The sequence below is a fragment of the Acipenser ruthenus genome, chromosome 10 (genome assembly GCF_902713425.1).
Source record: "Acipenser ruthenus chromosome 10, fAciRut3.2 maternal haplotype, whole genome shotgun sequence".
Classification (NCBI taxonomy): Eukaryota; Metazoa; Chordata; class Actinopteri; order Acipenseriformes; family Acipenseridae; genus Acipenser; species Acipenser ruthenus.
This window is the reverse complement of record NC_081198.1, coordinates 2049968-2073445: the sequence shown is the minus strand read 5'-3', so window position 1 is coordinate 2073445 and position 23478 is coordinate 2049968. Positions and strand designations below refer to the sequence as shown.

General features: G+C 42.8%; 1 protein-coding gene across 2 annotated transcripts in view; it reads left to right on the top strand.

Moving 5' to 3' along the window:
* The window catches only part of fggy (FGGY carbohydrate kinase domain containing), a 65348-nt gene extending 41935 nt beyond the window's left edge, over window positions 1–23413 (top strand). For both annotated transcript variants that reach the window (XM_059031481.1, XM_034005724.3), the window contains 8 exons: window positions 4769–4876; window positions 5042–5103; window positions 7540–7687; window positions 8918–8992; window positions 10614–10734; window positions 14115–14209; window positions 22567–22628; window positions 23075–23413. In XM_059031481.1, the coding sequence (XP_058887464.1) occupies window positions 4769–4876; window positions 5042–5103; window positions 7540–7687; window positions 8918–8992; window positions 10614–10734; window positions 14115–14209; window positions 22567–22628; window positions 23075–23153 (750 nt within the window). In that variant the 3' untranslated portion in view covers window positions 23154–23413. The remainder of the gene's footprint in view (window positions 1–4768; window positions 4877–5041; window positions 5104–7539; window positions 7688–8917; window positions 8993–10613; window positions 10735–14114; window positions 14210–22566; window positions 22629–23074) is intronic.
* Window positions 23414–23478: the final 65 nt, after the last annotated feature.

Here is a 23478-nt window from a genome sequence, read left to right as displayed (position 1 = left end):
CTTGAAGTAGTTTGCACTGCACTCGTGCAGGCTCAAGACCAAGAAGAATGTTTTTAAAGGCTGGGAGATCAATCAGGGTCATCCCCTTAACAGACGCCGTGACTTTTACAGCGCCTGGTTCTGGCTTTGCAGTTGCTTCTTCAACCGTTCAGAACTGGAGTAGCAATACATTACATTTTTTTTGTACTATCCCCTTATCTTTTGCAATGGCCTTTTTCTTTTTTTCAAATATTGGTAGCTTTGTTTGTATAAGTCTGTGTTAGGGGGCTTCAGCCTGAGTTCGAGAGCTGCTCTTCAGTTCTAGTGGCCTGTCATGGACATGTATAATGTAAGGGTTTGTTTAGTTAATAGGATTAGTAGATGCTGCTGTCTCTGATAGACACCTTGGCTGGTCTAGCCTATGTTAAATATATCAGGCAAGCAACTTAAACGTAAGAGCAGGAGGGGGTAAAATAAAACAGAGAAAATGACATTTGAAGCTAAATAATCTTTAAATCTTGTAGGAGTTTCTCTGCACGGCTTGCAGTTCACTGTCAATCCTGCTCGGTACCCTAACAGCCCAGTCCTGCATGTGGAAGCGTTGGCCTGTCAGAGCTGCCAGTTGGGCGAGCTCTCAAATTCACGCCCTATCTGCCTTGCACACATTAGCGTTTCCTCCTTAGAAACCAGAAAGCAACAAAAGGTCTCTGTGCCATTAATAACAGCTGGTTACAGATGCACTAACACTGGAGCCTTCAAAGGGCTCATGCGCAAGAGATCTTTCAGGGTTTTTTAATTAGCTTGTTGTTTGATGCCAATTGGCAATCAAAAAAATAAGAGTGTCAAAAAGAGAGAAAAGGGCGTCTTGGCCAAACCCCACCCATCCAGTTACTTCTCCAACTCTGTATAGTGAAAACAAAGCCTCTTTGAAAGAAGTTGCTTTGTGTAATATAGCTTACAAATTTTTAGGCACCTATGACTGTTAGTCTGTTGTAACTGCACAATTAGTGCATTCGCAATGTAACTTTGAAACAGGTGGGGGAGAATCAGAAAACCACAATTGAAAACTATCCATTCATCCTCTAAATTACTGCATGCTTTATTGAATATCCCTGATGTTAAACTTAAAAAAGAAGCTCAGTGAAGTAGACACATCTCTCGGCTTGTGCTTTCTACAGTGTAGTAATGAGGGCAAAAATTGTGATACAGTGTGTTGGAGTTGTGGATGAATATCTATAACAACGGAAATAAAGCTGACACCTGGCAGCTTGACAGCAAGAATCTTAGTGATCTTTTCTTTTGCTTTCTGTTTACTTTTGTTATTATTTCAAGCAACAACAAAAAAACAAGCGGTGGTGGAGTTTTTCCACTTTTTGGACCTTGTCCAAATAGAGTACTGTAAATAAAAAGCAATCTGTGTATTTGAATTGTAAGTCATTTCCAAGGCAGTTCATCTTCAAGGAGCTCTCCTGAGCCCTCCAGGCAAGCCTGAGCATTCATATGCACAGCCAGCACAGGGCTGTTTCAACAGCAGCTTTTCATTAGCAGCAGAAGGGTGGGGGTGACACAGCTGTATGTATTAAACAGGGAGTTCCAATGGCTTTCAGGTCTGTGTGTTTTTTTTCAATCAGTAACGTCTGCTTGTTACCTGGCCTACACTCCTGATACATGGATCCTGGGTGTAGAGATGTTGGTGATACTTGACCTGGATGGTCCCTGTTTAACCCACATGGCCGCCCCTGTACATTAAACAAATACACGATTCCAGTTTTAGCAGCAGCCTCTGCTCTCTGATTAGCACAGAAATGTGTTTTGTTTCTGCATCCACAGCGGACGTCTCCTCCTAAACTCTCAGTCTGCAAGATGTTTATAGTGTAGGTTTTGTGCCAAACTCATTTCGATAAACAAATGTGCACGATTGAAAGGGCTGGGTAAAATATATATTGACTGTCACACAAGTTTGGTGATTGTGGTTCACCATCTAGCCCACCTGTCCCAACTCATGGTTTGAAATAGCTCGTATATAAAGTTGACTTGTTTAATTAAGTGGTACTGGGAAACCCCTTTTTCTCTACAGCAAACTACATACTTATTTTTGGGAGCTCTGTGTCGCAGCAGGATAATGCACTAGCATGTCCTGCCTACAACCTGCTGGGTTCAGATCCACTGAAATGAGTGTGATGGTCTCAAGACAGGCCTCATTGCATATTAGTCTAAAAAAGGGGCTCATTTCAAAAATAGGGGTTACCAATTCCAAAAAAAGGGGATAATTTCCAAAAAAGGGTCTACCGGTTCTGAAAAAGTGATAATCTTCAGTATGTCATACATTGTAATACAGCATTGTGACAGGGTACTCGTGTCACATGTGTGGGTAACCACTGATATGCAAGAGAGAGAGACATGGGAGTTGGAGTTGAAACTGAACTCAGGCGCGCAGGATTTATTAACACACATAAAGTAAACAAACGGGTCATGTGCAGCTACCAGCGATGGTAACGCACAGACACATATAGAAGACTGAACTAAAGGCAAAATAAAACACAGTACAACAACTACAAATAAAAGGTGCCATACAGGGCGAGCACTAGCCTTACTAAACAAGGTGTCCCGCTTCAGGAACCGGCTACACTACGTAACCCTCGCTATACATTGCTTGTAATCAATATCCCACTAACCTACTTATGAACCTACTCCTGCTTCTTCATACAGCCTTGCAGTTTCAGGGTTGCGTAGCTGTCGTTCCTGCAGAGTGGACACTCTCCTCCTGAGTATACGCAGCTCCCCTCTGTAGCATGGAGTTGCAGTCACCCAGAGCGATCCCCACCGGATGCTTTTATGCTGACGGATACACAGTTGAGACCCGCCCACCTGCTGATTGAGGACCGGCACAGCCAATCGCTTGCTGCCCTTCCTCTCAACCAAGCCTTGCAGGCAGCAAGTCTCAATAGAGTGCCCGTCTGTAAACAATCAATTAATCAAACAAAACAACTAAAAAATGCACACACAATAAACCCATTTTCACATACAACCAACACCAACACTAATTTCCCCATGTGCAGGGCGATCGCCCCGCTACAAACATATATACCTAGTTTGTGTATTATTTGTTTTATTATTATTTGTTTATTTAGCAGACGCCTTTATCCAAGGCGACTTACAGACTAGGGTGTGTGAACTATGCATCAGCTGCATTGTCACTCTCACCCGAAAGACGGAGCACAAGGAGGTTAAGTGACTTGCTCAGGGTCACACAATAAGTCAGTGGCTGAGGTGGGATTTGAACCGGGGACCTCCTGGTTACAAGCCCTTTTCTTTAACCACTGGACCATACAGCCTCCTATATGAACAGGTGACAGAGACATCCTCAGGCAGATCTCTGTTGCTAAGCAGATGCAATCAGCTTTTGTCTGAATAGGTAAGCTTACCCAGTTGCAGCAGCAGCCTGGTGGCAGTGGAAAGGGTTAACTGCTGTGTGCTTGGTAAAGTTGCTGCACAGCGCAGAATGGAATTCAATCAGGCAGGCTTGTGGAGCTTTTATAGAGCAACATAAATAAGCCCTGCCGGCCTGGGGCTGACCCCCAGGACCCGGTGTCTGACTACGCCTGTCTGAAGAGGCTGCACCGGTGGCCTGTGGTGGAGAAGCAGATCTCTGGGCTGTGGGCTGTATTCGGCACTGATCTGTGGAGGTGTGTCTGTGGGAAAGTTTTGATTGCCCTCGGTTCAGAAGTTGATATGCCCAAGATGAATGAACCTTTTTGTTGGCTCGTAGCAGAAAATAAATCTAGGTTTACTGTTTTAATAGCTCTTACTGTCCTAATTGCAGTTCCTCCATCACGCCCCCATCATTGACAAATAGAGGTAACAGGCATTACTTTTTATCCGAATTGAGGACACGGGAAAGCTCAGGGTTCCAGGTAAAGGCCAGTTGAGGCCTACCAGAGCTGGGGTTGGTTGCAAACATTGGCGGGGACTCTTCCAGGCTTGATATTCTGGGGTACTGCTGTGTTGTTTCATTAGTAAGTGAGACTTGTGCTAGTCTTGATTGAACTGCATTGCTATGTGTCACCGCTCAGATGAGACATGGGCTCCATGTGGTCACTCAGGGGCAGGGATGTTGACCCCTGGGCCCTGCATAAGTCTTTCCATGTGAACAGTAAACCAGTCGAGGTTCATGTTCAAAAGGACGCCCTGCAGAAATAAATCTTTAAAAAAATTAACGTTCAGCTTTTCCATAAAGTGTGTACGATCCATCACGCTAACACGGGTCTCTGCTTATTTTGCCTATGTTGCCATTTGACCTTGACATGTGAAGATGATGTTTTACACATCATTGACTTATTGAACAGATACTGTCAGCCCCTATAAAGGTGTTACACCAACTGAAATTCATAATGGTTAATGCTTCATAATGGTTAAAGGGGGAGGAAAAGGGCTTAGAATGGACTGAATTGTGAATACAAAGAATAGTTACGTAAGTAGCACCAAATGTTATTTGGATTGCTTTCTATGTTTGCATTTTTAAATCTGCCTTTACCTTTGAGCTTGTCTGGAGAATCCGAAGTGCCAGCACTGAACAGCCTTCCTCATTCCATTCAGACCGTGTGCCTGGATTCTCCAGAGAAGATCAAAGGCAGGTAAAGGCAGAGTTAGAGAACGATGATACTAACACAATATTAGATCAATGCTTACAAACAGCATTACACATGAAAGCAATTAAAATGACATTTGAATGAAGCTACTTCCTATTTAATAATACTGCTGCTGCCAGTAATACTACTACTTGTTTCAGATCAGTGAAAGGCCTCTGTTTGTCCCGGGTGTGTGGGGTCCTTACTACTCTGCAATGGTGCCGGGGCTGTGGCTGAATGAAGGAGGTCAGAGTGCCACTGGAAAGCTGGTGAGTATGGATCTCTTCTACTCATAATTAATTCTACCGTCTTCACAGCCCCATTGAGCCTGTATTGCTGCAATCGAACACAACTAGGGCTCCATTTCCTTACATTTGTTAAACTGTGATCCAGTTCCATTGTTTGTACCTTGTTGCTTTTTCACTCTGTTACAGTTAGATCACATCATTAAAGGACACGCTGCTTTCCCTGAGCTACAGAAAAAAGCCAAAGAAAGGTTTGTATCGACTCGCTTATTACCATGTCTGTGCTTTTTTGCAAAAATGTTCACCTCAAATTTCCTGTTAATTTACACAGAATCTCTATTGATTTGTTCTTTCTTTCTAAAGCCCGCAGGAAGCTAATGGGAAGAATCTATAAGCTCCTGCTGCGTTAGCCTGTTAATTACTTTGATTAGTTTCTGCACGATGGAGATAGGCTGTGAAGGTACCAGTGGCAGGCTTGGTTTGGATTGTGAACTCAACCACGGAAAAGTTTGGAAGTCTGAATGAAATGAATGGAAATAAATAGAAACACTAATATAGGTTTGTAGGAAGGAACAAATGAGAACGCATGTCAAAAAAAGGAAAACAGAATACACAGCTAAGGGAAATGAATGCAGAGCGCTGTTTAAGAGGGTGGGTGTTTTCAGAATTGACCCTGTATGTTGTTTTGATGCACAAGCTTTCTGAACATGACTCTCTGTCAAGGTTAGCACTGCTCTGGGTACTGCGTATTCAGTACAGACCACGCGGCGGGGGTGTTATTGCAAAACATGCCTTGTGGCCAGCTCAGATTTAAAGCTAAATAAACATCTGTACAGAAGTCAGGGGTTAAAGTGGTAAGCATGCGTCGAATCCCCTCCGGGACCTCATTAGTGCACGACAGGGGGGAGTTTTAAAGGAGGAATGAATTATTGCGGCATGTTGGATTTTTAAATAAACCCCAAAAAGCTGAAAGCCTGGGTGGGTCACATTGAGATGCGCCCATGGCTTAGTGTTTCGTTGTTTGTTTGTTTTTTCACTCAAATGCAAACATATTTCCAGCTGTTTCATTGAACCAGATGAGAAACCTTAGAGAAGTAGTTCACATCTACAGTGGGATTGGCCAACAGATAGAGTAGAGTCAAGGTCAAGAGATCAGTATCGTAACAGTATCCTTCTAGCAACACCACATTGGCAGGGCTACTCGTCTAGGTCCTTGCACTGCTCAATTCACATGCATTTAAAAACAAGTCTAATTCTATTCCAATTTCCTTTTTTCTTTGACATTTTTTTTGACTTGCAGACTTGCAGTCCCGCAAACCCTTAAATACTCATTGCTATAAAGAATGCAGTAAGGCCAGAGTGTCCTGTGAGAGGAGTCAACAGTTAAGCCAAAACCTGCATTGTCTCTAAAACCCTGACCAGTACTGTATGCTACAAACAACACAGAAATAAACCAGCCATAATGTATACAGTGTACTGATTCGGAGAGAGAATTACCTGGGGTATTTGCAGTAAAGAGCCTGGTTTACATAGACAAAACAAGGCAATTCCTCATAACATTAGCTATAGCTTGAGAGTCTTAACGTACTGTACTGTACAGTGAAACCCCAGCTCTGAAATACTGTATAAAAGTCGATACAATACTTGAACATTCCATTACAGCATAACTCCTGTTGCCAGTGTGTTGCCCTTTATAAATAACCCAGTAACACAAGACCATGTGTGCTTGGTTGTTGTTCCAAGCTGGACCGTTGCAAGGACCCAGCTTGGCATGGGAGTACAATGAAATAAAAGAGAAATCAGGGACGAGCATGTTCTTTCAATTAGTGCCCTCCGCTTAGTGGGCCAGCTGGCCTGGCTTTGATTTTAACTTCAAGCCAAGACAGACCCTAGCAATACCCACAGCACCCCCCAGCCCCCCTTAGTAATTTATTTTCCTTGCATCTCTGCTCTGTGTGTCATTATCTTTGGGCAAATGCTTAATATCAAGGGTGTCAAAACATGCTCAAGAACGACAAATGGGTGGTTGACGTTTTTATGACCCTAGGTAGTCGTAAAAAGTCAAAAAGCTCGTACACTGAGCAGATTCTGACATTAATCCATTCTCTTGGAGAAAACACAGAGATCTATGCTGCCGTTGGCTGTGGTGCATTTGCTGTTGTCAAAAATCATAAGTCATAAATGTTGGTTTAAAAAAAACTGCAGAAGTACTGGCTTTCTCCCCAGCACTCATGATTGGGGTGACCCCTGCCCTTCTAGAGTTTAGAGTCATAAATCTACAGTTCTTTATAAATCACATATAATAAATCAGCCATTCCGGATCTGTCAAAGCTCCAGTACATCTTATCCTGTGTGCAGACGTTATCCATAGGGCACAATTCTAAAGTCAGAAAATCAACACTTTGTTATGTTTAATAATAGTTTGTGTGTGTGTGTCTGTTTGTGTACTCAGCTTTGCTTCATGGACGCTCAAACTGCACCAGATGACACGTCTTACACAAGAAGAGGCCGATATTAACTTCTATAAGAGGCCATTTAAGGTCCGCATAAAGATGGTTACAAGCCTATGTGTGTGGGGTTTTTAAGAACATTACTCTGAAGGGATAAGCATAATAAATGCATTTATGCATACAGAAACTTCTCAACTAATGTCTTTCCCCTTTATATTTCTCTTGTGTTCTCTGTAGCGGTGAGAATATCTACACATTCTTGAACCGTCACCTGGAAGTGATCAAGAAGGAGTCGGCCCTGGGCCTGCTTACTGATGATTTGCACATTTGGCCTGATTTCCATGGCAACCGATCTCCTTTGGCTGACCCTGCACTGAAGGGCATGGTAAGGGAAAACATATCTTCTCCTCCTCACAAACTCAACCTCACACACACACTCACTCACTCACACACACCCACTCACAGCTCCAGGCTCCACACACTGGAGTAAATGGTGCATTATTCTGAAGTACTGTTCTCTAATGGAAGTCTCCAGGCTGATAAGTAACATTTTGGTTTTGCTTCACAGTACCTGACTCCCATATTCATTCTTTTGTTCCTTCATTCTTTCATTCCTACATTTTTTCTTTTCTGTACTCATTTGCCTTTGCCTTCAACTTTCACCCATTTACCAATGCCATTGCCCAGTACTGATAGCGTTATCTTTATATGTGGGGATTGCCCTGTCATCATCCTGCAATTTTCTGCAGGTTGTACTTTATGATTGTTATAAACCAATACACACTATTGCACATGTACATAAGGAGTTGGCATTGCTTGGGTCTGGGGTTTGTGCAGGCTAATACACTGGCATTATATTTTCCGAACTGGGAAAACGAAAGAAAACCTCTTTGTTAATGAAGCATCAAACATCCCTATGTCTAGGATACATTCCATTGGTTTGGATATTCAATATGTAATTTGTTTCTGTCATTCAACTACATTGTGGTCTGGGGAAGTCTGGGTAGGAATGAAAAAGAAGTGGCTTAACTGTGCTGTGATTGTAATGAGTTGCAAGCGCTTTGTTTTTTATCACACATTTCTTCAAAAGAAAGTTGAACTACTGCTGTGGCATGATGCAAAGCAACATAAACACAGCTTAGAATCACTGCTGTATTTAACCCATGACACAGGATCCTCATTCCAGACAGGTCGACACAAACAGACTGCAGATCCAGTCCAGCTCTCCTGCAGTGACAACGAGGTGCAGTTTAGAGAAGCACACGTCACAATGGGTCAATAGAGACAGCAGCCGGTCTCTGAGCAGCCAGTCAGGCTCAGCGTGGAAGCAGCACATTACTGGCTTTTTAATTCAAATCCAGGACACTTGTCATACAATAGCTGTAACTACAGGTCAGGTCCAGTGAATCGTTGCTAGTATAACACCCTCCAGCTGCCTGTGACTGCTATACCTCGTACACTTGAAACGCTCCATAGCTACTGCCAAATTGTGCAAGCTTGTAGGTGCTCGGACCTGTTGTGACTTCATTATCAGAACCGCTCTCTTAGTGGAACTGAAGGACTGAGCCTTAACATCTCTACCTCCACAACTCAGGTGTCTGTGTCTGTGTCTCAGGTTGTTGGACTGACCCTTTCCCAGACTCTGGATGACCTGGCCCGGCTATATCTAGCCACAGTTCAGGCAGTCGCGGTGAGTACTGACTCAAAATAGTTCTGTTTTTGTGTGCTTGGTTGATGGGATTGTGAACCCTGTGGTTTCCCTGGTCATTCAAAATAAGAGGCTGATTGAAAAAAAACATATCAACCCCAATCTCTGTCTGCAGTCTATCCCTGCTGTCAACATTAAAGCTGATAGCAATATTTTCTTTTCCGTGGAACTGTACTTGAAACATGTCGGTTCTGTGGGGAAAATGGCCAGACTGAGCTGAGAAGTAAAAGATTTTGTTAGAGCAGGGCAGGCTGTGTTATCCACGGAGGCTGTTTTCACACCGATGGCATATTTTCCTATAGTTGCCCCATACAGTTGCCATGATTCAGGCACATTGCTATAGACGAGCGCTGAAGACAAGCTTCAAACTGAATGTGGTCACTTCTGTTTCACAGCTCAACAACTGTTTCTAGAATGAAAACAATTACAACAGTGCAAACATTTAAAGGGAACTGATTTTATTCTGCCAAGAATAAAGAAGGTTTAGGGAAGACTTGGTAGAAGTTTTTATGAAAGCCTATAAGGAGTTCATACAAGAGGATTGTTTGTGTTGGGCTATGCTGCATGGCATTAGCCCTCCGCCCACAAGAAAAGTTAATTTATATATATATTTTTTAAGTATACATATAAAAAACATTGGGCTTCTGTGGTGCATAGCTGCTTACTCCAGGGTGCAATTTGCACAAAAATCACACCAGAAACACCATAAAATGAGTGGACTTCAGAGCTCTGGAGTTTTTTTTCAAAGGCTTTATAACATTGCCAGTTTTATTTTTTTTTCATTAAAAAAATAAATAAAAAACCCTGTAAACTGCACCACAGCAAATGCCGCCGAGGTGTTGGTGTTTGCTTCTGGTCTAGTCAGGTCTGACTGGGAGTCAAGCAGCTTGTTAATAGATCATGTTTTTATTTAGCTTCCCAACCCTGTGGTATGGTTCACATACCTTTCCCAAGGGAGCATGTGTTTGAAAACACAGTGGACGTATTGACAAGCTTCTTACAGCAAGGCATTTTGAACCTGTGTTCATGAGCTCACAATGGATTTACACGTACATCCTAGTGGTGTCTACTGTACTGATCGGAGCATCAATATGGAGCTTCCAGGTGCCTACGTTAGGCAGCGTCCATCACCTGCACCCACCTGTAGCAGCACACAATTTCCTCTGCTGGATTCAGTAATCTGACATTAGTTTTTGCGCTATAGACACGTGCTATAGACTAGCAAGAGCGTGTGAGGTGTTGCTTCAGCCCAGTTTGACGTTTGTAAAATCTTCAAAGCAGTTGGCAAAGTAAACCCTAACCAATACTTTAGGCGCAGCGCAGAAATCAAGACCAAAGAACAGAGTTGTAAATTAAGTGGAGACAGACTAAGAACAATGGATAGGAGACACTTCTTTAAACAGAGCGTGGTGAGGGGATGAAATCATTGGGATCCTTTATTAAAATGCCACTTGACGTTTTGAGATCATTTGGCTACTAGGAGTGGGATGAGCACTGATGGGATTGTAAGGACGCCCCACACTCAACATGAGTATCTTTTTTAAACGGATGGAGGATTGAGGCACAAGAGTGTTTAATTATCTTTCCATCTTACTCAATGTAGCTGGGCACGAGACACATCTTGGACACGCTGCAGGCTGCGGGGCATCGCATCAGCACCCTGTTCATGTGTGGGGGACTCAGCAAAAACCTGCTCTTCGTGCAGATGCATGCAGACATCACAGGTAGGCGTGGTCAGCCCTTGAAGAAATGTTTCGTGCACATGCATGAAATATCAGTTATCTCAACTAATGTCTTCTTCTTCGTTGTCTTTTTTTAAAAAGTTAAAAGCCCACCCTGTGGCCTCAATAGGATTCTCAGAATAATGACTTTACCTTCAAGTACAGCAGGTACACCAGAGTATGTAACCGAACACCTGTGTCCCTGCAACACTCTGCCCCAGAGTGTGTGTGTGTCTCTGTGTCTGTGTGTGTGTCTCTGTGTCTGTGTGTGTGTGTGTGTGACTGTGTCTCTGTATGTGTGTGTGTCTCTGTGTCTCTGTGTGTGTGTGTGTGTGTGTGTGTCCCTGTATGTGTGTGTGAGACGGTGTCTCTGTGTGTGTGTGTGCTGTACTGTACTGTGCTTGCTGTTATTATTATTATTTATTTCTTAGCAGACGCCCTTATCCAGGGGGACTTACAATTGTTACAGGATATCACATTATACATTATTTCACATTATACAGATATCACATTATTTTTACATACAATTACCCATTTATACAGTTGGGTTTTTACTGGAGCAATCTAGGTAAAGTACCTTGCTCAAGGGTACAACAGCAGTGTGTCCCACTGGGGATTGAACCCACGACCCTCCGGTCAAGAGTCCAGAGCCCTAAGCACTACTCCACAAATTATTATTATTATTATTATTATTATTATTATTATTATTATTATTATTATTATTATTGGTTGTAGTATTGTTTTTATTAGTCGTGGTAGTAGGGGTAAAGGTTATTATTGTATATTACAGTCTAAATATAGTGCTTGTTTAGGGTCCTCGTTAGAGAAAATGGATTACAGATCTCATCCATAACTTTGAAATGCTCAGTTATTGTGCTTGATATGATGACCCTGTGGTTTTATTACTAGGGGTATTTGCTTCACACCTTGCTAGAACAACCTTCTAAAGTAAATACCATAGACATACCTTGGAACCACCTTCATTGCAGAGCCCACAGAAATACAAGGTACTGTATTTCATGTAACCTTGCCATGCACTTACGGATTCTGCAGAATTGGAAATCTCCAAATTCTCATTGAAAAAGATTTCTGATCAAAGGTGATGGCGAGGCCAGGAGTGGCAGTTTGATCTTCAGCGCTGTCTTTTGTTGCTCAAAGAATGCAGGGAAGCTTGTAAATTACAGGGCCTGAATCAAAATAACTAGGAATGAAAGACCTGGGAACTAAAGGTAACACACAAGATTCCTCAGGGCAAGGTGAGCAAGCGCATATTTTCAGTTTCAGCGATACTGCTTCTGTGGCTCCCACACTCCCCTGCCCACTCAAATGCAAAAGGAATCTTGTTTCAAAAGTGTGTGTGTCTGTGCGCGTGCGTGCGTGCGTGCATGCGCATGCGCATGCCCCAACTTTCAATACTGTGGTGATTCATGCCTCCCTGGAATATAGTAAATCTGTTCAATATATTGGAGTCGATGCAAATCGCTCATAAACACTAGAAACACACATGCATGTGTGTGTGTGCTTTGGTAGGGCAGAGGAGGAGGGGAGTGAGGTGCAGGAGGAAGGCTGTATTTTAGAGGAATCTGCATTCAGGAGCTATAAATAAAGAGGCTGGTTTAAATATCAGCCAGAATCGACAGCTAATCCTGATGGTGCTCCAGTTATCCAAGCAGACGGACAAAGGGCTGTGTTAACAGCCCTGGAATTCCCCTGTGTGGGAGGCTGGGGTCGCAGAGAAGGGAAAGGTCATGGCTGAAAGTGTTTGACTCATTAGTGCCCTGCTGCAGGTCGTGATGCCACACATTCCGAGGGCAGTGCTCGGCTCTGCACTCCAGCCAGTCGGGCAGTCACTGCAGGAAATGATGAGGAAAAGAGGCTGGGGCTCCTCTTGAATTAGGTTTGCTTTACCTGGAGGTTATACTGTATAACCCCCTTCCCCTGGTATTGAGAAACTATGCTAAACACCTTTTGTAACTGAATAGATACAGGATGGGTTTATATGCACAGTATTATTCAAGGAAAGTAAAACTACTGTTGCATACATGGATTTAAAAAAAGGGGGTTATTCATGTGTGAATAAAATCACATAATTGCACGCATTTCAACTAAGATATATATATATATATATAAGTGCTAAAAAGATAGATTATAAATATTAACAGATACAAAAGTTAAAAAAAAAAGTGTATTTGCTAATATAACTGTGTACAGTAAGTCATTTAGAATGTCTGTGTTTAGTTGATTTCATTTTTAGTTGTTTTTTTGTTCATGTTTATATAGCGGACTGTACATACAATACAATGCTCCTGAAAGCCATTCAATCACAGAACTGAGAGCTTCTTTTCAGTTCAAGTAAGTGAGAGAGGCACCTTGTAAAATATGTCACTGAATGGCCCTTCATGCCTTACAGTGGCAAGAGGGTTGGTCAGTGAGGGGTTAATGACAACAGCAGAGAGAGAGAGTTGGGGATGTCCGTCTGGAACTGATCACGGAGCTGTTTGTTTGAGCTGGAGTTTCGGTTTCCTCCTCTCCTATCACTCATTGACTCCAGGGGTCACAGACAGTTTCAGGTTATTGTCCGGCATACCTGACACACTGCATGAGAAATCACTAATCTTCCTGGGGACCCAGTTAGGAGGGAGGGGCCTCACAGGGCAGCTGATATGACAGCCTTTAACCGTTACATGACAGCGACCCAAGACGGCCACGTTCATATTGCATCTGGGCTTGAGACTATATGTGCATAAGTCACTGCTATTTTAATAGTGTCTGTGCTTGTTGCTGTACTAACCAACTGACTACAGAAAACCAACCAACTAAGTACAGTAAAAGTACAGTACAAATCTGTCTTTAAGAAAAAAAGAATTGTAAGGAGAAAAATATCTTTTATTTTGTTTACAAAATTAGAACTACACAATTAGGTTATAATTCAAGGTTGTCTCTTCATTTTGTGTAGCTTTGCTGCAGTACAAACCTCACTGAGGTCCTTCTTGGTCTTCATGTCTGCCCGTGCTTGCCCTTAAAAGGTTTACCACACCAAATGTGCATGGTTTGCAGTTTTCCCATGCTTTTCCCCTTGGTACTTTGCAGTTGCCATACCCTGGTTTGCCACGTTTTTAATAAGCTGTATCATACCACTGTGGGTTTTATAATGCTGGTCTATGCTTTACTATGTTTTTGTATGGTTAGCTATGGTTTCATGCTTCATTAGGCTTTGCTATGCATTTACTATGGGACAGTTTCATAAGGGAACAGCATATTTAATTATTTTTATTATGTATGTGTTTAGTTCTGGTCTGTAATGTGAATGAGTTTGTGCTGTGTCTTCATGAAGGCCCTGGTCTGTAATGTGAATGGGTTTGTGCCGTGTCTCTCTTGTCTAGGCCTGCCTGTGGTGTTGTCTCGAGAGGTGGAGTCTGTGCTAGTCGGAGCAGCTATTCTGGGAGCCTGTGCCTCCGGGGACTTCCACTCCATTCAGGTACAGTACGGTTCAGCTTCATGTTGTGAAAATGTACTGTCTGCATACAGCGTGGGTTCCCACTGTAATTTTCTACCTAAGCAGCAGATGATATCTCAGGGGGACGGCTTTACATACTGTGTGGATACAGAGCTGACGCACCTTAAAGGTGGTGTGAGATTGAAGGGGTGAAATCGTTGCATTCAGATGTTCTTTAAAGGTGCACTGTACTTATACACCACTTAAAGGTGGAGTCCCTAAGGTTTTTAAAAATCACTTTCCCAGCCCTCTGTTAACTTCCGTGCCCAAACGTGTGGTCTGGTCTGTAACCCAGTATACAGTTGTTGGATTTCCGTGATTGAGCTGGGAATTCTACCGTCTGTGACTGTACTCCGCCAGCCCCTCAGCGTGGCAGGTGAAGATAGAATATCTCCGTCTGGAAGTGAAGCAGACAGCACTAGAGAGCCGAGGTTCCAGCAATGCGCGTGTGGATGCAGGATTGACATGGCTGGGATTGTTGCTTATTCAAAACATCCCTGGCTCTCAACTGCAAGGTGAACGGGCCATTCCACAGTGAAGCACACAATTATAACACAGCACGTTTATAAAGCATTTCATTAAAAAATAATAATGACAATAATAATAATAATAATAATAATAATAATAATAATAATAATAATAATAATAATAATAATAATAACAAGTGGTTATCGGCGATAATATACTGATTAAATACACATTTTTAAGGACTTACTTTGAGATTTAATGATTTCTTCTGAAAAAGAAAGAAATGCAGATTGGGTTTAGTTTGGGGTATCTGGGCACCCACAAAGTCCTGTTGAGCAGACCGCAGGATTCAGTATCCTTCATAAGGAAGGGGTTAATATAGCCATGCTGGGAGAGAGTGGCGTGATGTTTTCAGAGGCACTAAGCCTCTAGCCCCCTACGTTTTGGATGTTGACTGATACATGATACCGGCTGACATCTGTTGCCCTTCTCACTTGGTGGGCTCACCTCGTACTTTTACATTTCCACCACGTCCTTGCCATTACAAACACGATAAAACCAAATCCCTGGGGGACTCGGAGAGCAGGCTGACAGCCACAGAGTCTGGCATCTGCTGGCAGTGGCACTAAGCACTGCAGCCTCTCTGTAAACAGTTAGAGGACTGACAGCCATCCAGCCAGACACACAGACAGCCAGACAGACTGACAGACTGACAGCTTCCCACCCTCCCTCACGCAGTGTCCTTGGCTATTGGTTTTCCTTTAAAAACACATCATTTGTATTCATGTTTTGTTTTGTTAAAACAACATTACAAGTACAATGTGATTGTACTCTCAAACTCCAAAAGAAGGTGCTTTCAGTGTTTTTTTTTTTTTTTTGCTGTGTTGTTTTTTGACCCCAGGATGTTATCCATGCATTACCCGTTAGCCCCGCTCAGGCCCCTTGTTCGTGAGATATCTTGGTGACCCCGAACAGATGATCGTCCCTCTTCAAGAACGTTTTAGCTTTAATAAGCATGTGAGACTTATTCTGCAGCACCCCAAAATCAGTTTTTAATGCAGAATGACTGGCTGTGGTATTTGTCCTTTGTTTTACCCCTCAAATTCCACAATGGTGACTGACTGCCCATTCAAAGTGATACGTAAGCCTAGTTCAAATCTCCTGGACTAATTCAGTGTACACAGAGTTTCCATCCTGTATGATCACCATGCAGAGGATCCACAGAGGATTGGCAGTTGGCTTCCAAGTTAAAACGCTGGCACTCACTCCAGACCCCGTTTCCCACTGTCTTTTAAGTGCAAAAATATCATGTCTCTCTCTCCATAAAGGGGAGTGACATTTGTACAGCGTAACCGACGAGCAGTTTGAAGTTTGTTTGCCCGTGTGTGTGTGCGTGTGTGTGCGTGTGTGTGTGCGTGTGTGTGTGCGTGTGTGTGCGTGTGTGTGTGTGTGTGTGTGCGTGTGTGTGTGGCAGAGCAGTTCTTGAAACTGCCACCTTGCTCCTGGATTTCAAGCAGTAAAAGGTCTCACTCCTGCTGTGAAATGAATAAAGGAAGCATCGTGTGTGGGGTGGCTCTGCTTTCCTTACATAGCCTTGCAGTATTGTCTTGGGTTTCAGTGTAAGGGTGCTGCTGCTTATTGAGTACAGCCCTTACATATAGCAGACAGCAGGTCCTTGTTGCCTGGGTTACTGTCAATAAACTCCTCAAAAGGCCTTTTTCAATCTAGTTTCTGTTTAGTTCCACCGAACCCGACTGTTATCACTTACTGTGCCTCAAATCCGGTGCCGTCATTTGCGAGAAGAAAAAAAAATCTTCTCAAGGAGTGCTTTATCCTCAATGTCTTTCTCTGTGCTTTGCAGTAGGAATGCTTGCTAGATAGCAGGGCCTGAGCCTCTATACCATGTGTATGTCATGCTTTTAACTCTTAATGCGTTCTGTCCGATGTCTTTCTGGCTCAGTATGCGGAGAATGTGTTTGATCCGCGGGGGACCTGCCATGACAAAGCCAGTGCATCTGTTAATAGGCCTGCCTGATGGATATTTCTGTCGAGACTCTCGGATGGAGCCACCATTGCATCCAGTAACCTTGCCCCCTCTCCTCCTCTCCCCCCACACACTGTGGAATGCAAGGTCAGACACTGAAGTGAACCTGAATCGGAGCTGGCAGAAGCACAGGGTCCTGTAACCCTCTGCATTGTTACGAACAGTCTCATCATCTTAATATCAATGTGCTGTCAATCTGACGCTCTTACAAGTCCTTTGCTGACAGTGTAAGAGCAGCATCTTACCTGTTGTGATGGGACCATGAGACACAGTAAAGGCAGTCAGAGGTTAGCAGGTTGTTAAAGCAGGCTTGCTAACCCCCCCCCCCCCCCCCCCCCCACACACACACACACAGTGAGTATCTTGCTAGTTTTATAGTTTTTTTTTTATTTCAGTCATTTTATTCCTCTCTGAAAAAGCAGTTTTGGCTCAGCTGCCTTTTTATTCAGCTTCAGTCTGTATGTATACACAGACCCAAGCAAACATCAGCTTGGCTGGTCTGGTTACTAGACCTGCAGTTTTAATCTAAGCAGCGAAACAGACCAAAAGTGACAGGAGTCTGTATGATGGAGAATTACACTGTGTCTGTGGGTCTGGGCTGAAAGTAAAGCATACATTTTTTTGAATGACAAAATTGAACTTGAGGGAGTTTGGCATAGCAGTTTCACCCATTACAAGCTTGATTAGCCACAGTGCATAGGTAAGCTGTGCAGTGGGTCTTATTTCCATGCCTGTGTCATGTTTTAAATATGCCAGCTGTGGGCTGCCATTAAGGTTTCCTGTAAAGGTCTGTGGATGGGGGGAGGTGGCAGTCGACTGTAGCTAATTTATGTAACTCAATCGTCCTTGACTTGGATGGGGAGAGGGGGGTGTTTCTTATGATTGAGTATAGCCGATACCAGGGGAGGTGGAACTCCTAACTGCTGCACTCTGACCTCTATCAATGGGTGTTACTGTTAGGAATCATACAGATGGTACAAGTTGGTCTCATAAGAGATGTCTTATTCTCTTATTCGGCGCACCAAGCTCTTAGCCAATCAGATCTGAGCAGCCACACAAAAAAGCGAAGTTTGAGTACCAAAAACAAGCCACATACTGATCGCGCCATGTCAGCAGGCATTTGTTGGCACAACGGCACAAGTCAGCAAAGTCGCTGTTTTATTCAAAAGCATCAGTTAGCTGGTAGACAGTATGACCCAGGTTTTAGGTTTCTATAGCCTTGGTTATGTTTATTTTCAGCTTTTCTACCATGAATGCTGCTATTAACACAAAGCACATGCAGTTACTGGTCTGTGTCTGCTCAGCGCGACCAGAGGAACTTGTCTATCATCAACAGCCAGTGAAAATTCAGCAAGTGCCCTTGTGTGCTGGACATGGAGCTGCGACTGTCATAAGCCTACAGAGTTTCGTCTGTGAGTGTTTCCTAATTGAGGGCTGCTTCATAGAGTCGTCAGAACCCGTGCTTGTAGATTGACTCCTAGATTATCAATACTATCCCAGAAGTCTACCGCATTTTAGTTTTTTCTTTCATAGTATTTTATGAGCAAATTTAGGAACATGTGCTGTAAACAGCGTATATACTGTCAGGCAGTAACAGTACCATGCATCATTTACACTATAGCAGGCTGGGATTATCTAAGATGGTGTAACTGAACCAGTGTGCTACTGCCATCTAGTGGAGGTGTCCAGTAATGCTGGAACGGTGGAATCGTGTGTTCAGTAAATATCACATACTTGCCAACACTAGTTCTTTTATGTTAACCCTTGCATTGTCTCTCTATATACAGGGTGATTAGAAAGTAAGTTCACCACATCAATGATATGGTGTGCTGATGTGGTAAACTTACTTTCTAATCACCCTGTATATCACTATTTTGTTGCTTGTGTAAGGTAAATACATTGGCATAGATACCTAATAACTGCAACATGCTCAAACTTGGATTACTATTTGCTGAAAATTACCAAAAGTAATCTGATTCCAGTACTTACATTTATAATTGCTAAATATTACCTTCAAGTACCAGTAATGACTTGGGTAATTGACAAATTCCTTTACCATATTTAAACAATTCCAGACTTTCTTTAAGGAAGTTTGAGTATTTTATTTATTTGATTGATGTTCTCTCTTTAGACATACAGCTATCTTCAGACATGTGGAAGCAGATGAACTTCTCATTACAAAACAGTGTTTCACTGGAAATACAAAGAGCATAAGACTTCTTATCCAAACCGCAGAGATGTGATGCTTTGCTGACTTTATAATGTTAGTTGTCCTTTTTTATGTTGTTTAGTTAGTTTTGAACTTCTTTTACACAGTTATATTGCTTCTCAAATTTGGGACGGCCCCTCTTACTTGTATAGAGATTGCAAGTCAGACTCCAGTCTGCAGCTAATTTCAGAGGGTATGCCTATATCACCGAAATAATAACGGTAGAAATGATCTCCGCAAAGAACAAAACAATAGTCACACACGTAGGGCATTATAGCTAACTGCGAGAAGGTCTGTACTGTATCACCTATTGTATAGCTCTCTCCCTGGTAACACTCCAGTGTCTCTGGCCACTCAAACATGTCTCGATAATGAGACAGACCTGCCGACAAGTTCATCTGATTGTGTCTCAATGCTTTCTCCCTTCACTCAGTGCAGCGCAGTGAGTTGTTTTGGCACGAGCCCTATCACAGATATTTGTTTTTTAACGTTGTAGTGTGCCTTGGTTTCTTGCCATGTAATACAAGCCAAGGCTTTAACTCTAATTATAGACTGGAGTGCAAACAACACAGGTCACTCTTCTGGGTGGTGGTGTGTTTAAGTGTTAGGAGCTGCACAGTGCATTCCTGCTACAGCAGGTTTTGCAATTAAATTCTGCAGACAGGGAGGCACAAGGGTGAAGTCGTAGCTCAAGGTGAAGCGAGGCTGGCTGAATCAACAGTCAAAGATTTTTTAGACGTCTTAATGAAACACAAAAGCAATCAGCATTTCATGATAAAGTCCACATTTATTCCAATGGATTGTCCCTGTTATATGAACAGGTATCCTGCATGTTGCTGGATAGCGTGAGTGAGTCAGCAACCTGTCCAGCACACTCGCTGGCTTTGAAAAGGATGGCCCAGCCAACTTGTGGGTAAGCTGAACCAAATAGTAAAAGTGAACTGTAGCATGCCGGACACTGCAGATTGCATTCCAGCCAAGACCATCATTCCTCTGCATCAGCGTGGTCAGGCTGCAACTCGCCAGTAAGACCCGAGTTCAAATTGCATTAAGAGTTTCGGATGGTTGCAGTCAAGGTGCCTCAAGTTTATTTTGGGTCAGTGAGCTAAATCATCTTCAGCTTTCAGTGTGATAAGATCCGGCATTAATTCAGAGAGGTAAAACTGTAAGTCAAATAGTCAAAGGCTTGGGCTGGTGCCTCCTTCAGTGCACTGGTACTTCAGAGAGGAGTGTCAGGGAATCGTATCAACTTTGTGTTTTTTTCAATAATCATTTGAATGTGTTTTTACTCTGTATTAGATTCTTTAGAGCAGTGCTGTCAAGGTTTATCTGGGCTTCTCGTTTTAAATTTACTCAACACAAGCTGTGTGGTTCACCTCACACTAAAGGTCGTCAAGTCCAAATGTATTTATTCGTATTTAAGAACTTCGCTGACAGCTCGTTAGCTTGGGTCCTGTTCTGTCAGGACAGGATCATCTGGCACGTTACATAATGAAATGTTATCCTGCAAGTGCAAACTTGAACTTACCAACAAGGGAGCTGCTGTTTCTGAAGCTACTTTGCATGAGAAAGAAGCTCATCCATCCTCTTGTTTTACTTTCTTGAGTTTCTCTGCAGAGAAAGCCAGACAGTCTGCCTGGAGTGGTTAACCAGTTAGTTACACTGCGGTAACACTGCAGCAGAATACCTGGGGCTCATTCCAAGCGAGACAAGGAGGGTTGCTCCAACCGTCAATTCATTATTCAAACAAGCTTTAAAATCACACCAGTGTTATTTGTTTAGGAAGTCATTTTTTTTCCACACATACACATTCTCACTATGCGTGTTACCCATCTCTTCTTCTTGAATGCAAACCACACCTTCTCGATAACCCTGAGGAGACACCTACCCAGAATGTGGTCCACTGGAGCGGGAATGACCCCTGTGATACTGATGCAGCACTGCATCATCCTGCTGGTACTGTGTATACAATGGATTATATACTGCAGCTCTGTAAGAGAGCCAGCGGATGGGTATTTCTGTGTGCAGAGGATGGGTATTTCTGTGTGCAGAGGATGGGTAATTTCTGTGTGCAGAAGACATGTATTTCTGTGTGCACTGGCACTCAGCAGTGTCTGGCAGACACAAGTCTGCAGGGTCACCAAGGGCTTTCTTTATATTCACACTGAGTCTCTGTAACTTGTTAACAGCTTTGTCTGGCTCCAGACAAACTGACAGCAACAACAACGACAGAAAATGACTCGAGATGATGCAAAGTATGAAGACAGTTTTGCTGTCCCGCTGAGCTGGTGAAGGAGCCCTTTGTCGAGGCTTTGTGAAATGTGCTTTCTGAACAGAACAATGCAAGGATTATGTTGGATGTTAGCAAGAGAGCACTGGGAGGGCAGTCTGTAACCAAGAAGGATGGAAGGCATACTCGTGTATCATCGACATGTTCATAATAATACATTTAAGAACCTATTATACACTTGTTCTCTATCATAAATCTGTTTGCTGTTTCAGCATATATATATATATATATATATATATATATATATATATATATATATATATATATATATATATATATATATAACCAGGCTTCCTAACTAATGTACAGGGTGATTGGAAAGTAAGTTCACCACATCAATGATGTGGTGCGTTGATGTGGTAAACTTTCTTCAGCCTTGAGGGCTGCATCAGAAAAGACCCCTGAAAAAATTCTGGTGGTGTCAAAAATTGTTGTTATTTAAGGAAAACCATGAAAATAAAATACTGTCACATACTAATAGAAACTCAAACTAAACATCAGGTATGATTTGGCACACTATTATAGTGTGATGGATGATACAAAGTGCTCTTGTATCATCCATCACATGGATGATACAAGAGCACTTTGTCCTATTCCTCACACACATAACTGACCATGTCATACAGCCATTGGATAGAAGTATTACTTGCGGTCATCATGGTCAATACTTTGCACTGATCCTTGTCCGAATTCCGAACAGGAACTCAATGTTCTGGCTCTGGCTCTGTTTGTGGTTTATTGTGCCTAATTAGCTGCAATTTAAGGCCTGCACTGTGGCGAGCGCCCTGGGGCACATGAGACAATCCAGCTCTCAGTTCTGTTCCTCTGGGCTGCATACATTCCTTGAACTGGGCACAGTATCAATGAAAGCCCTGGACCAGTGCATAGCTTCCCATTTTCTGAGACAACGCAATCCAGATTTGGTTGTTGAAGCCACTTACTGAAGCTGCCGTTCCAAATGGGCACATTTCAAAGCATTCCTGTAATACCATACTAAAAATACACGAGGGTTAATGTGAATGACCAGTATTCCTGCCCAGCGTTTTAAATGAAACAAGCTTTTCCTTTTTAATTCTGACAACCCTGACCCTTCGACTTCTGTCCTGTGTGTTCTAATTGTGAACTAAGAGATCTGATTGTATTGTAACCCAGTTGTCCGAGGGGTTTTGAAGTTTGTGAGTCTTCCTTCTTCAGAGTATAAATCCACGCTTGTTATAATAGGAGTTGTATTAAAATCTTATGGACGTGACTCATTAAGGGAATGTGCACCACTGCCATAGGCTTTCACAAATGAGATGGACATCACTGTGTGTGTTTGGGTTTCACAGGAAGCAATGGGGAGAATGGCAGGAGTTGGGAAGATCGTTGAGTCGAACCCTGAGCACAGCAGGTGAGTTTCTCTGTAGTTTTGCTTCAGTTTCTTTGGACACTAAAATGTGTTTACAGCCTAAAAACAATGGCAGTATTCAGAGGGTGGGTCAAAATTAAAAAAGGTGTTAATCTAGGCTTGGCTAGGCACTTACACACTGCATTAGCAAGCTGATTTTCACAGACACCTGTGAACAGAAACAGAATGATACTAAATGTGTGGATAGATGTCATGTGGGATTTTTTAAAAAAAGGGGCTCCACCTGCTGGTGACTATGATAATTTATAGCTTTACAAGGAAAGTAATATTCACAGAACGTGGTGCCTAGGTGACCTTTGTTCCATCTGCTCATCTGTTTCAAAATATTTATTAAAAAATACATACAAGTATTAAAAAATGAATGCAAGTCTAAACTTGTGTCTCTTCTCATCACACACACACACACTCACTTGTTTTCTCCTTCTCAGTTTCTACGATAAGAAGTACAAAGTGTTCCGGAGGCTGGCCGAGCTTCAGAAGGAGTACAGAGCCCTCATGCAGGACTGACTGTAATGAAGGGAGATGGGGGCAGCTTCCCGCAGTCCAATCAGAGGCTCGCGTACTGGAATTGCTGCCGTTTGATGGGAGTTGGGCATCTTAGCTTTACTTTGATTTGTCTGGGAAACGCCACGCTTCCAGAAGCACCTAATCCTAATCCTAATATTAAATCACAATGTTACCCCAAACCTGTAACTTAATCCTAACTTTAAAGTCACTTTAAAATTGCGGGTGTTATTAAAAGCTAATTAAAGTGGCAGTGCATTTCAGAGCTGTGTGTGGTTCAGAGCTTCCACCTCCACCAGCACTGGGGTTACTTTCAGATGGTGTGAAA